Consider the following 14,773-nt stretch of genomic DNA (forward strand, 5'->3'; position numbering starts at 1 on the left):
CTTTCAATTGTGTCTGTTTGTGCGTCATGCAAATAAACCTTTGAAATGAATGAAATGATATCATGTATTTATTATCAGCCTACATTTGTACAAAATGCCAAATGACATTTACCGTTGAAAAAATAAAAGAAATAAAACCCCATCGGCCCATAAAAACGAAAAATCACGAGCGGCCCATCGGGCCGGTATCGGGCATACCGGGAAAATGCCCGGTATGCCAGTCCAGCTATGTAAGCAAGTATATTTCTCCCCCCCCTTTTTTTTTTTTATCAAGAAGCAAAGACAAAAAGGGAAAAAAAAGAAACAGGGCAGGGTTCAGTGGTTGAATCATCCGTCCCCACCAATGCCAAAACCAAATCTACGCCCTTGCATCGGTGCAAATTATAAGTCCGTATCATAATGTCTGTTGTTTTCGTGTTTGTTGGTTTGTTTTAAGTTTTTTAATTTAGCGAGTTGGTTATTAGATGCCGCTTCAGCCAGCCAGTGAATCCTCCGCCGCCCAGCCCTTGCGCACCTCGCAAACGGAGGGCGCCCTTACTCCCAGCAATTGGGCGATAGAAAACCGATCGGCGCCTGTGCCATTCCCAATATGCGCTGGCTTGACGTCGGGGCAGCATGAGTACCAGTAAAAAAAAAAAAAAAAAAATCTTTTGCTGATGCCCGTGATGCCGCCCCCGTCCGCGTCGTCCGTATCAAAAACCGCTACTTCACTCACAACAGGATAACTTTAAATTAATGTTAACAATGTCATTACCATTACACTGTCAGCTTTAATAAGTATTTTAACAATGAATCAACATTTATTTGAAGACTGAGATTTAAATCTTGACCATAATGATAATCCCGTTAAAGAATCAACATTAATTTAATGTGATTTTGCGATCTGGGTTAGGATGTTTCAACACTTCTAAAGTGCAGTGATTTTGAAACACTGCTCAAAGTGTAGTTGAGACCGCCTTTATGACGGTTCTCAGATCAGTATCATTTTTCACTGAATTTTTTTATGAGCACGTTTATACAGTGAAAATTCCAGAAGACTCAGACATCTAGAAAAAACAGAGTCAGATCAGCAGAACTCGAGAACACAGACATGTCTCCTGTAACTGCGACACTCTGCGGGACTCTGCTGTGTTTCAGCGTCTTTGTGTTTGTATCTGCAGGTGAGGTTTTATAATTTAAATTGTTATAAATTAAATGATATTTTCCTGTGAGATAAACAGTGTTCAGTAGAGTTATTTTCATACTGGTTCAGTTTGTCCGTGTGTGCAGAGACTGGGTGGAGTCATTAAGAGTCTAATGAGACTTTCTCTTGTATTTTCTGAATATTACATTCAGTTGTCAGAACGTGATTTTATTCTGTGCAGCTGGTTAAAGAACAGCAGCGTGTAGAAACACTTTTAATCGTCTCTTTATGGTGCTGCGCCCTTTTTTTTAATCAGCCTGCTGTCCCTTAGGACAAAGTCGGGGGATCAGAGCCAGTTGATATATCTGTTACCGTAATCTGTGATTTTCACCTTTATTTAAACCTCAAGTTAAACCATGAATTGAGTCGAGTTTAAATGGAAAAAAAAGAGGTTTCTATAGCTTAAGAGTCAGATCAGCAGCATCTCTGCTAACTGCGTCACTCTGCTCCACTTTGATGTTTGTCAGCATCTTCGTGTTTGCTGTAAGCTTTAATTGTAAGGCACAAATCTGTCTGTCTCTGAGATAAAGACGAATAAACAAAAGGTGGTTTACATGTTACTAACCAAAATATTATTATTAATATTATTATTAATTTCTTGTACATTGTTTCAGTGTGTGTAAACATGACGTGAGGCTTCTTTCTCTCACACATTATGTTCACTTATTATCAGCACATGTTTTTGTTGTGTGGAAGCTAACATCTTGTAGTTTCTGACACTTTGCATGTTTATCATGAGGCTAAAATTCCCCCTCAGTCGGTCACAGGTAACTTGGTGGATGTTCAGAGGTTCATTAAATCCAACATGACTAAAAACTCAAATGTTAAAGGAAATAAACAAAATATTTAAACTAAATCATTCTGATCATAATTGTACTTTGTGTCACGGTACTGGGTCGTGCGACCCAGTGTTTGAGTTTTTATGTATCTTTTGTATTCATTTGTGTTCTAGTTTAGCTCATCTAGTTAATTTCTAGGTTGCAGTTTAGTCCTTTTTTTCTTAGTTGTTTCTGTCATCTCCCCCTGTACTGTCTCCCTGGTCCATGCGTCTATGTCTGTGTGGTCCTTATTGTCAAGTTTGTGTCATGTCTATGTCTCCATGTTTCCTGTTTTATTTCGAAAGAGTCTGGTGTTCTTTGTTCATTGTATTTAGTTTCACTGCCCCTGTCCTGTCATTAGGTTCATGTGTGTCAGCTGTTCTTGCTCATGTGTTTCCACTTCCCCTGCTCATCCCTGTGGGTATTTAGTCTCTGTGTTTCATTCAGTCTGTGTTGCATCATCTGTTACCATTCCTGTCACTCTAGCTACACGTCATGATTTCAGATTCTTTTACTGGTCATGTTCATAATAATCAGATCCTTTCATGTTTTCATAGCTTTTTCATGTCATGTTCATAGCTCATAGTTACAGTTATAGTCCGAGTCTTAGTTTGTCTTAGTCTTTAGTTGTTTCCCAGTTTAGGCTCTTTGTTTAGGTCATTGCCTTAGTTTATGTTTGGCTCACTTTGAGTTTAGTTAAAGTTTTGCCTCCTTCGTCTGTGTCCGCACCTGGGTACTTCAAACACCCTCCACACAGTCTGCCCCCACTGACCGCGACACTTTGACCTTTAACCTTTAACCTCTCTGCTCTGTGTTGTTTCCTCTTTCAGACCTGAAATTAATCACAGCTGAATCTGGACAGGACGTCACTCTGACATGTCGAGCTCCAAACAACAACATCAATACTTTAGAATGGAGCAAACCTGACCTGGGAGATAAGAATGTCTATTTGTACCAGAATGGCCAATTCAAACCAGATCACCAGCATCCATCTGTTAGGAACCGGGCGGATCTGCAGAACAGACGGATGATGGATGGAGACGCGTCTTTGATTCTGAAGGATGTGACAATTGGTGACACTGGAACATACGAGTGTCGTGTCAACATGGAAGGAAAAAACCGCAAGGACGCTAAACCCGTCAGTGTCTTCTACCTCCATGTTGTTCCTCCAGGTGAGTGAGTAGAGTTGAGTGTGTGTGTGATCAGAGGTGAAGCTGCTTCCTGGTTGTTGATGTTTGTTTCTAAAGATGTTGTTGATGAGACTTTGTAGAAAGCAGCTGGTCTGAGTGATGTGATCAGAGTGCAGTAGATAATGTCTGACAGCAGTTTGAAGAGGAAATGGATTCTGTTCTGTTCTTCACTCATCACCTACCTGACAGCTGACACCTCACACCTGTTGTTGTTGTTGGATTTTTTTTTTTTTTTTTTTTTTTGCTTGTCCCGTTTGGATCTATAGTCATCAGAATTGTTGTCTGAAGGCCAAGAAAGATGCCAAGCGGATTTACTTTGCCAAGTGGATCATCATGGCCTTGCCATATTGGTCCATTTGATTGACCTTTATTATAATTATGTATTTATTTTATTTTATTTTCGGTTGTTACAGACGGGACAGACATGACTGGGGGATAGAACAGGGAGAAAGAATGAAAGAAAGAGAGGGAGAGAAAGAAAAAGAAAACCCCCAAAACACTTAGATCACCTGTATGGGGATAAGAAAAAAAAGAAGAGAAAAGAGCAAGATAATAAATACAACACCATCACAATATACTACCTAACAGTAGATAACAGTAGATACTAAATATTACATGTTATTATGCAGTACACAATAGACAGAGGTCGACAGCGCACAATGTGCTTTGAGGTAGCAGCCAAAAACGGTGTAGCTTGTGTCTGTGAACACCCGTGTGCACACCTGTGTGGATCAGCACGCTTGTATTCAAAAGGTTTCTCCATGTCCATGACTGGCTCTTATATAGTGCTTTTCTACTCTGTCTGAGCACTCAAAGCACTTTATACATCTCATTCACCCAATCACACAAGCACTTTTTTCTGAGTTTTTAAGTGCTAAGTAGTCTACCATCCATACACATTCACACTCCAATGGATGCATCGGAGAGCAACATGGGGTTAGTATCTTGGCATGCAGACTAGAGCAGCCTGGGATTGAACCACTGACCCTCTGGTTAGTGGCTCTGCCACCTGAGCTACAGCCACCCCGATCTGCTAGGGAGTGTGGGGAGCCATAGCCCCGTCCCCTGAGGGCATGAAGCACTTATGGAGGAGATCCAGGCCATGGACATCCAGAGACCCCAGAATACGAGGACCCAAGGAGGACCACCAGGGTGGCAACCGTGCCACCCTCCTGGGAAGAGCTGCGGAGAGCCCCAAACGAGACGTCACCCAGCATGCAAAGGAGAGGAGGCGAGAGGGGGTTGCAGTGACGTGTCCGCGGGCTCTGCCAGCAGCCAGCTCTACCAGAGGACCGGGCCTCAGGCCCAGAGGCCTGAGGGCACCCCACCCCCCTGAAGGGGCTCAGACGGGCCACAGGCGCCAGGGACAGCCAATCGGTCACCTGGAGTGAGTCGGTACATACATGAGTGCCCAGCCCCAGACACCAAGAACCACCAACACACCAACGTCTGAGGGCATCAGCCACTGGCAGGGAGTGTGGTGAGGGAAGATAGGCCTCCATACCTCGGAGAGCCTGAGATGTTCCCAGTGAAGTCTAAGACCCAAGCTGACATAGACGAACAGGTGCACGGAGACACAAACATGCATTCCCACCCGAATATACAAAACCAAATACTCGGCACTCACCCAATGGAGACAGACACAAATAGACACTTTACACACATTCACACTCCGCAAACATACCCTATATCCCAGGTCCGGGTACAGTTTGACCCCCTGGGGCAAACTGTACCCAGACCCAGGAGATGTAACCCTTCTGTCTGGGGTGGAGGAAAGCAGACCGCCTCCTTATCGGCAGTAGCAGGGAGGCCCCGCATCCCAGACCCCAATCTGACGGCCAGCACCTCCTCCCAGCCCCAACGGTGAACAAAACGGGGGTGAGTGAAGACCCCAAACCTTCCTCCGCCCGTTCATATGTAGTGTTGCTGCGTGCTGTTCTAAAGTGCATTTAAAACACAGGAGGGCATGGTGCTTCTTGCCAGAGAGCAGCACGGCTCCTCCATCAGTGTCTATATGCATTTAAAATTGAGGGTAGGGCACCAGCACCAGAGGTGGGTTTGAATACACAGACCATCCTCTGGACACTGTGTAACGTACCCATGCCCCAAGGCCCTATTTGTATGTGTTATGAGAGTATGAGTAATGTGGATGTCTAGGTTACGGAATAAAATTGAGGCACAGGCAGCCAGAAGGGGACAGAGGGGGAGTGCCTGCCCTGCACCCTGGTGACACACCTGCACCCCAAGCCCTGCGTATGTGTGGGTGTGGTGGAGCAGGAAGAGGGACTCAGCTGACCCCAGTAGGCATCCCCACACTCTGGAACCCACCAGGGCAAGGGCCAAGACTGTTATTTTTAAAAACTCCCACCATGCTGTTAGAGAAGAGCTGATGTTGATGCTTTTAAAGCATTCATGTCGTTTGATGTTTGAGCTGATAAATGTTAGGTCTGAAATTTCTAGATTATTACATAGTGCCTGTTCTACAGGCTGGGCTATTTATATGGAAACACCGTAATGGCTACCATGGTCACCACCCATCTTGAGGAGTTTGCCCCCTTACATATACTAATGTGCCACAAACAGGACTTTAATATCACCAACCATTCCCATGTTATTACGGTGTATCCATATAAATGGCCCACCGTGTACATCTATCCGGGGTTCATCTAAGTAGGTGTGTTTTAACCATCTAGAGATGAACTGAAGCCTGTTGGCTAAAAAGTAGTGATTAAAGTTAGTCCGATCTAGTCCTCCTTTATCCTTGGTCCTTTTGGTTTTTAAGCTGATATGCGGGGGTTTATCTTTCCAAAGGAATTTAGAAATATACGAGTCTAGAGATCTGAACCAATCTTGTGATGGCTTACTTGGGATCATTGAAAATAATTTTTTTTCATGCCTTTTTCTCATCAGGAGCACACAAAGACAATAAACCTGTTAAAATTGACCCTCCACGTGTTGTTCCTCCAGGTGAGTGAGTAGAGTTGAGTGTGTGATCAGAGGTGAAGCTGCTTCCTGGTTGTTGATGTTTGTTTCTAAAGATGTTGTTGATGAGACTTTGTAGAAAGCAGCTGGTCTGAGTGATGTGATCAGAGTGCAGTAGATAATGTCTGACAGCAGTTTGAAGAGGAAATGGATTCTGTTCTGTTCTTCACTCATCACCTACCTGACACCTCACACCTGTTTCTCACCTGCAGCTCAGAAAGGAGGATCTGGTGGACTGAAAGCTGGTCTGGTAGTTCCTGCTGTGCTTCTTGTTGCTGCTACTGTTGTTGGTTTTTGAAAAGAAACACCAACAACAGCAGCAACAAGAAGAAAACAGTCTCAAGGTTCAAATGAGCGTTCTGCTGAACAACAGAGCGGACAACCTCTTCAGACTTAAGATCATCAACCAATAAACATCATAGACGTCAAACACTCAGAGTTTGGATTTCTTTCTCATTTCTCTGATGATCATCATGTTCAGACTCAGACCAACAGTGTGTGTCTGTGCTGTCTGTCAGTGAACCTGAACTACAGTTTATTCATCTTCATGTTGTTCATGAGATTTACTGACACAAAGTCAAACTGTGTTACAAACATAAATGAATTTATATGATATTATCTCAGAATATATGCACGTTTTGTTTTTTAGCTTCATGTTCAGCGGCTGGTTGTAAGAAAAACTAAAGATCAGCTGTTACAGTATAATTGTTGTTCTGTGAATTATAGACTATTAATAATCTGGCTCATTGTTCAGCTACAACCACTTTGGTTGACATTACTTATTATTCTCTTTTTGTATAAAATGTTGAATTTTACAGCTTATGGAGCAAAATTGTGTAAAAGTAAAAATTTGTGTAGTTACAGACTCATATTTCTTCTCTGATCCTGAACCTTTCTAACCCCTTTCATTTAACATTTCCTCCAGTGAATCTTTGTAAATCCAAATTTCTTCATCTATGTTAATAAAGATTTACATTTATACCTGCTCAAGGTTTTCCAGTGTTTCTGTCATTTGAAGGTTTTGATTTAATTTCTGTTTATTATTTTGTTACAAACTTATCATCAATTAGAAACTTCTAAATATGTAATCAGTTTAAACCTCTTTTTATATTTTCAGTTTGTTTCTCTCATCAGTGTCATGTGGAAAACTAAACTATTTCTAGGTCATCGTATTCGTCTATGTGTTTATACAGCTCTCTGCATTTAAAATCATTAGCTATTGTTAATCTCTGGCTTTCTTCAACAGCATGTCTTTTGTTCTTTTTGTTTTTCCTTCTTTGGCCAGTTGGGATGAGAGAAGGCCCTCCCTTACCCTACATACATACATACATACATACATACGTGTGTGTGTGTGTATGTATGTATATGTATATATTAGGGGTGCAACAATATTCGTATCGATATTGAACCGTTCGATACAGTGCTTTCGGTTCGGTACGCATATGTATCGAACATTACAAAATTTTTAATTGATTTTATCAACTTTTCTTCTGACGATGCTATCTCTTGTGTGTGTGTGTGTGTGTGTGGGGGGGGGGGGGGGGGGGCTAGCGAGACAGAAGCTAAGCTCGTTGCAACATGGCAACTGCCTCAACGTGACACAAAATTTAACCTCCCCCACCCTCATTCAGATCTGGCGTTTGGAACTATCTTGGTTTTCATGTGAAGCATGACCCTGATATTAAGCGCATCATGGACAAAAGTAAAACAGTATGTCGGATGTGCCACGCAATGCTCAATTTGTGGGAACTAGTGCGTTAGCGCAGTTAGCTTGTTAACGTGTTGATGCCGTCCAGCCCCACGCACGGGGCGATCAGCGGTAACTTGTTAAGGGAGATTTACCGCATTATGGCGTTAACGTAATTTTAACGAGATTAATGCTGAGAGCACTAGTGGGAACACAACGATTATGACTGCACATTTACGCCGACATCATCCTAGTGCAAAGACAAGTGGAAGCAGACAAAAACAACAAGCACGCATGCTGCAAACTTTACCCAAGTCATTTAGACAGCTGTTAGCACATGATTCTCCTTACCCGAGTCAGCCCAGAAGAAGCGTATAGTATAGCTTTTATTTTGGAAAGAGACATTTCTCTGTAATAAACTCTCTTTTCCAAAGATGAGTGATTTCTCGATCAGATAGATTTTTTTTTTTTAATTATTTTCTTGTTTCAGCAACATTAAATTTAAAAACTGTACTTTTGAGTTAAAATACTGTATATATTTATAATCTTAATAAATGACAAATTAAGAAGGCACGAACATTTTTTTGCATCGAAAAAATATCGAACCGTGACACCAAACTATCGAACCGAACCGAACGGTGAATTTTGTGTATTGTTGCACCCGTAGTACATATATATATTAGGGCTGTCAAAGTTAACGCAATAATGCGTTAATGCAACAAAAATATTTTAACGCAGAATTAACGCACTCACACACACCGGCCTGTGACCTTAGGCCCGCACCGTTTTTTCAGAAAATAGGAAGCAACGCGGCAGTTATAGATGTGAGCAGAAATGGATAAAAAAAGGTTCTTTTGAACGGCAAGTTTTAAGTTCCAAGCAATGCCAGATGGTTCTCTTGACAAGGCCAAAGTAATTTGTATTTACTGTCAATGTGAACTGAGTTATCACTGTAGTACGTCCAGTCTCAAATACCACTTGCTAGCCAAGCACACAGCTAACGCAGAGAGCCCTCATCCCTCTCGCTAAAGGGAGTTCACGCTGGATAGTTTTCAAAGGAGACTGTCACTACCCGATCCGTACCGGAAACTCGATAGGTACCCCGCATGTGCAAATCTTACGTCACTTCCTCTCTTTGCCAACATTGCGACATTCAATATATTTGAATGATACGGTTAGCGCCCAGTTAGCTCCTAGCATTTCTCAACAGCTCTGCCTCCTTTTCGACTGCCCGGGACATTTAAACAATGGATAATCCGTATACAAACAAATTCATGCTTTTCTCCTCAACAGAGAGCGTCCCCCGATTGAACAAAAGCTCCGTAAAATAATAAGAATGGCGCCTAATTACAGACTTAATAATATTGACTTAGCAATGTGTCAAGTGAAGATTCATCAGCCAGATTAATAATAATAATAATAATAAACTTTATTTATAAAGCACACTTAAAAACCAAGGGTATGCCAAGGTGCTTAACAAGTAAAATAGAGTATAGGAGGAGGATAATAGAAATAGGACCAAAGCAAGTACTAAATATGCAAGCAGATAACTGTCACTAATACATAGGAAAGCAACAGGTACAGAGCAAACAAGAATTTAAATGAGCATAAAAGTGCATGATATAAAATCATAAAAGAAATATTAACTAGAGGGAAAGGCAAGATTGAATAAGTGGGTTTTTAATCGTGATTTGAACAGTGCAATGGAATCAGATGCGCGGAGGTCGAGAGATTAAGTGTTTACTGACAATTGACAGTGATAGTGGACATCATCATCACTATTCCAATCAATCCTCTCCACACAGACAAGCATAAAGACACTCGACTACCACTAAATCAAAATTAACACACGTTTGTAATGATGCTAATTCAGTTTACAATACGGTTCGTTCGCTCGGTCAGCAGGGGGCGGTATCCTCGTACACTGGGGAGTAAACTGCCATTAAACGAACAGAAGAAGAAGAAAACCCCTGCACATGCGCGGTACGGATCGGGTAGACCCGATTTGTACGGTCTGACTTTGCACATGCGCAGTAAGGATCGGGGAGTCCTGATCCGTAACTATCTTTTTATTATTTTTATTTTTCTCTACATTATATTAAATGTTTCATTATCGGAAACGTTTTAAGAGACACTTATTATTCTTAACATCTTAACAGATACTCTGACCCGTAACTAACGTAAAACGCTTCGACCGGAAGTAGACACCGTTCGCGCATGTGGGGTACCGATCGGGTTTCCGGTACGGATCGGGTAGTGACAGAGACGTCTGGACAATTCTACAACCAACAAACTTTCAACAGCCATAGCAAAATGGGTGGCTGCAGCTTGCATGGCAATTAACATTGTGGAGGATGAGGGGCTACTTGAAATAATTCGCATAGCATCCAATAACTGCACATATGAATTGCCTTCGAGAGTCACCACTGTAACCAACATACACAACTTGTATGAATATGAGAAATCCAAAGTCGAGGCTTTGGAGCAGACCAACACAGTTGCACTCACCGGAGACTATTGGACTTCTCTAAGTAATCACAGTTACCTTGGGGTAACAGCATGTAACGTCGGGTTGCGTTTAGTGGTTGAGAGGAGGCGGCAAAACACTTAGCAGGCTAGTCAAAAGAATACACACTCACGCTGGCATCGGAAATTCCACAGTGTGTTCTTTAATACACGTTCTCTTTGTCAACCATATAAGCCCGGTTGAACGACTGCAGCTTAACAAACATAGCGCAGAGTGTTTGTACAACCCATAACGTTGCAAAAGAAAGGTGTCTGGGGAGGTAAAACATAAAATCCGTCCCTCCTCATGCTCTAGCGTGCAAGCACATGTCCACACAATCAGAATTAGAATTAGAATTCAACTTTATTGTCATTGCACATGCACAGGTACAGGGCAACGAAATGCAGTTTGCATCCACCCAGAAGTGCTTAGCAGAGAGAGGGCAGTGGCGCATACTGTTGACAACATTAACCCTCGACTTGAGTTGTCTTAAAGAGACACCACACCATTGTGACTGTTACAAGCGCATTATTTTTCACCAGAGTGGGAACTTCAGTCGCATGCTTTGACAGTTATGAAGACGGAGGAGAGGCAGATCGCTGACATGTGCGCCGAGCACTTTATGCAGGTAAGACAGTGGGGAATTGAACATAAAGTCAGCACGCTGACCACTGACAGTGCACGCAACATGGTTGCAGCAGCCAGGCAGCTGCCATTTTAGCACATGCCTTGCAGCCTCCATACAGCCTCCATCGAGCCATCACTGTTTCTGTACAGAACAGTCCATTTAACAGCGCATTGGCAAAATGCAGAAAGGTCATAGGCCATTTCAAGCATAGCTCACCAAACGCACTGGAGCGCGAACAACAGCAAATTGCACATTTTCATAGGAAAGAGTCACTTATGCAGGACGTATCAACAAGATGGAACAGTACCCTGGATTTCAACCTTATGTGAGTGAATGTAACAAATTCTTAATAAAGTGTATTTCTCTGAGGGGAGAAGTTTGTTTCCTGCTCAGTGGTGCTGCCAGCTTTGTGTCACCAGTCGCGAGTGATGGAGGTCTCCGAGGATGACCCAGCTTACATGGTTAAGTTCAAGGAGACCTTGAAAGCAGAAATGGAGAAGCAAAAGGAAAAAACTAAAATCGTGTGGCTCAGGGTTGCAACAGCACTGGATCCTAGGTTTAAGGATCTTAAGTGTCTGAGCAGACCTGACAGGGCTGAGGTGTGGCGCTTGATCAGTGCGTTGCTGAGGGAGAGGGAGAGGCCTTCACAGCCTGAACAACTAGCAACATATGAGCCATCTAAGAAAAGATCAGCTCTCATGCTTGCCTCAGACTCGTCATCTGATGAAGAGGAGGACTGTAATGAGAAATGTGTGGAGCGATACAGGGCAGAGCCGACTATTGACATTGAGGACTGTCCCCAGAAATGGTGGTCCAAGCAATAAGAGGCACAAACTGAGATGGCCTACCTTGCATGCAAGTACTTGGCAGCACCTGACACATCCATACCATGTGAGAGGTTATTTTCACTTTCTGGGCATGTTGTTCAGAAGGAGCGAGCTGCCCTGTAATCTGAAAATGTCAAAATGCTTGTCTGTTTGAGCAACTGGTTCAGTGCAAAGAAACAAAAGTAATAGGGACAACCCATGCTCTGTATGTTTTTAGTTCTTTTTTTCCCCCTTTCTCCTTTGTGGTGTTTCCATGTTCATGTTTTGTTAAGAAAACAGACAAAGGAAGGAGGTTGCGTTGCTCAGCCTCTGCTAAATACAACTGGAGAGCAACAAGAAGTACAGTGGGGCAAAAAAGTATTTAGTCAGCCACCGATTGTGCAAGTGCCCACACCTAAAATGATGACAGAGGTCAGTAATTTGCACCAGAGGTACACGTCAAATGTGAGAGACAGAATGTGAAAAAAAAATCCATGAATTCACATGGTAGGATTTGTAAAGAATACTTTGTAACATAACCTTTGTTGGCAATAACAGAGGTCAAACGTTTACTATAGGTCTTTACCAGGTTTGCACACACAGTAGCTGGTATTTTGGCCACAGTAGGTATGGTGTTCTTGGGATGCAACTCAGTATTCTTCTTCCTCCAAACACGACGAGTTGAGTTTATACCAAAAAGTTCTACTTTGGTTTCATCTGACCACATGACATTCTCCCAATCCTCTGCTGTATCATCCATGTGCTCTCTGGCAAACTTCAGACGGGCCTGGACATGCACTGGCTTCAGCAGCGGAACACGTCTGGCACTGCGGGATTTGATTCCCTGCCGTTGTAGTGTGTTACTGATGGTGACCTTTGTTACTTTGGTCCCAGCTCTCTGCAGGTCATTCACCAGGTCCCCCCGTGTGGTTCTGGGATCTTTGCTCACCGTTCTCATGATCATTTTGACCCCACGGGATGAGATCTTGCGTGGAGCCCCAGATCGAGGGAGATTATCAGTGGTCTTGTATGTCTTCCATTTTCTGATGATTGCTCCCACAGTTGATTTTTTCACACCAAGCTGCTTGCCTATTGTAGATTCACTCTTCCCAGTCTGGTGCAGGTCTACAATACTTTTCCTGGTGTCCTTCGAGAGCTCTTTGGTCTTGGCCATGGCAGAGTTTGGAGTCTGACTGTTTGAGGCTGTGGACAGGTGTCTTTTATACAGATGATGAGTTCAAACAGGTGCCATTCATACAGGTAACGAGTCTTACAGAAGACGTTACAGGTCTGTGAGAGCCAGAGATCTTATTTGCCACCCTGATTTACGGATAAATTCTTTACAAATCCTACCATGTGAATTCATGGATTTTTTTTTCACATTCTGTCTCTCACAGTTGAAGTGTACCTCTGGTGCAAATTACTGACCTCTGTCATCATTTTAAGTGGGGGAACTTGCACAATCGGTGGCTGACTAAATACTTTTTTGCCCCACTGTATAGCCAAACTCTTTTTTTCAAAGACACTGGAAGTATTAAGGTATAGCCTAACTGCACTTTATAGGGTTATGTATTACATTCCCCACAGTTACATATGCATTTTATTTATTGTATTTTTATTTTTAATGTGTATCGCGTCTCCCTGTTTTCATCCCACTTAGATGAGAATATGTTTTGTAAGCCTTAAGTGTCTAATGGTAAATTAAATAGTTACATCGTGATTTTTCATTGTTTTGAATTGTTTCAACAAAAATAAACATATTTGCATAAAGCAAGTGTATTTGTTCACTCCCATACTGTTAAGGGTATTAGAAACACGAAGAGTATCCTGTTAGTTTCTTTCGAACAGATCTTAAGAAAATCTGTGATTAATTTGTGATTACTCTTGAGTTAACTATTGATAAATATGCGATTAATCGCGACTAAATATTTTTAATCGACTGACAGCCCTAATAGATATGTATGTATGTATGTATGTGTGTGTGTGTGTGTGTGTGTGTGTGTGTGTGTGTGTGTGTATTTAGTAGATCCACCGTTTAATTATAGCCTCTAAACACTTCCTGTAGGTTCCAATGAGAGTCTGGATTGTGGTTGAAGGTATTTTGGACCATTCCTCTTTACAAAACATCTCTAGTTCATTCAGGTTTGATGGCTTCCGAGCATGGATAGCTCTCTTTAACTCACACCACAGATTTTCAACAATATTCAGGTCTGGGGACTGAGATGACCATTCCAGAACATTGTACTTGTTCCTCTGCATGAATGCCTTAGTGGATTTTGAGCAGTGTTTCAGGTCATTGTCTTGGTGAAAGATCCAGCCCAGGCGCAGCTTCAGCTTTGTCACTGATTCTTGGACATTGGTCTCCAGAATCTGCTGATACTGAGTGGAATCCATGTGTCCCTCGACAAGATTCCCAGTCCCTGCACTGGCCACACAGCCCCACAGCATGATGGAACCACCACCATATTTTACTGTAGGTAGCAGCTGTTTTTCTTGGAATGCTGTGTTCTTTTTCCTCCATGCATAACGCCCCTTGTTATGCCCAAATAACTTAATTTTAGTTTCATCAGTCCACAGCACCTTATTCCAGAATGAAGCTGGCTTGTCCAAATGTGCTTTAGCAAACCTCAAGCTCTGTTTGTGCTGTGGGCGGAGAAAAGGCTTCCTCTGCATCACTCTCGCATACAGCATCTCCTTGTGTAAAGTGAACCGAATGGTTGAACGATGCACAGTGACTCAATCTGCTGCAAGATGATGCTGTATGTCTTTGGTGCTGGTCTGTGGGTTGACTCTGGCTAGTTCAATAGCAGTTCAATAGTTGACATTAATCTTACAGAGAATGTGATGATTTTATGGATAATTAAAGTCAGTCATATATCCACAAACACAACAAGCTGAAAGTCAGTGATGCTGTTCGGTTTGCAGTCCTGAATATCACGGCAGAAGCAGGATTCTTCTTCTTGTATACTTTCT

At 42.4% G+C, this 14,773-nt stretch overlaps 1 protein-coding gene across 1 annotated transcript; it reads left to right on the forward strand.

Moving 5' to 3' along the window:
* The first annotated feature begins 962 nt into the window (after positions 1-962).
* Positions 963-7,159, forward strand: LOC309702353 (butyrophilin subfamily 1 member A1-like). The gene is made up of 4 exons (XM_082527047.1): positions 963-1,160; positions 2,832-3,173; positions 6,102-6,158; positions 6,386-7,159. The coding sequence occupies exons 1-4, from the start codon at positions 1,091-1,093 to the stop codon at positions 6,469-6,471; spliced, it is 555 nt and encodes a 184-aa protein (XP_082383173.1). The 5' UTR covers positions 963-1,090; the 3' UTR covers positions 6,472-7,159.
* The last annotated feature ends 7,614 nt before the right edge of the window (positions 7,160-14,773 follow it).

The sequence above is a fragment of the Aulonocara stuartgranti genome (assembly GCF_965226115.1).
Source record: "Aulonocara stuartgranti genome assembly, chromosome: 3".
NCBI lineage: Eukaryota > Metazoa > Chordata > Actinopteri > Cichliformes > Cichlidae > Aulonocara > Aulonocara stuartgranti.

Bases quoted from the DNA above. Each gene is read 5' to 3' on its own strand.
- LOC309702353 (XM_082527047.1), top strand. From the start codon at position 1,091: ATGTCTCCTGTAACTGCGACACTCTGCGGGACTCTGCTGTGTTTCAGC. The intron at 1,161-2,831 runs GTGAGGTTTTAT...TTCCTCTTTCAG, and splicing joins CTTTGTGTTTGTATCTGCAG to ACCTGAAATTAATCACAGCT. The intron at 3,174-6,101 runs GTGAGTGAGTAG...TTTTCTCATCAG, and splicing joins CCTCCATGTTGTTCCTCCAG to GAGCACACAAAGACAATAAA.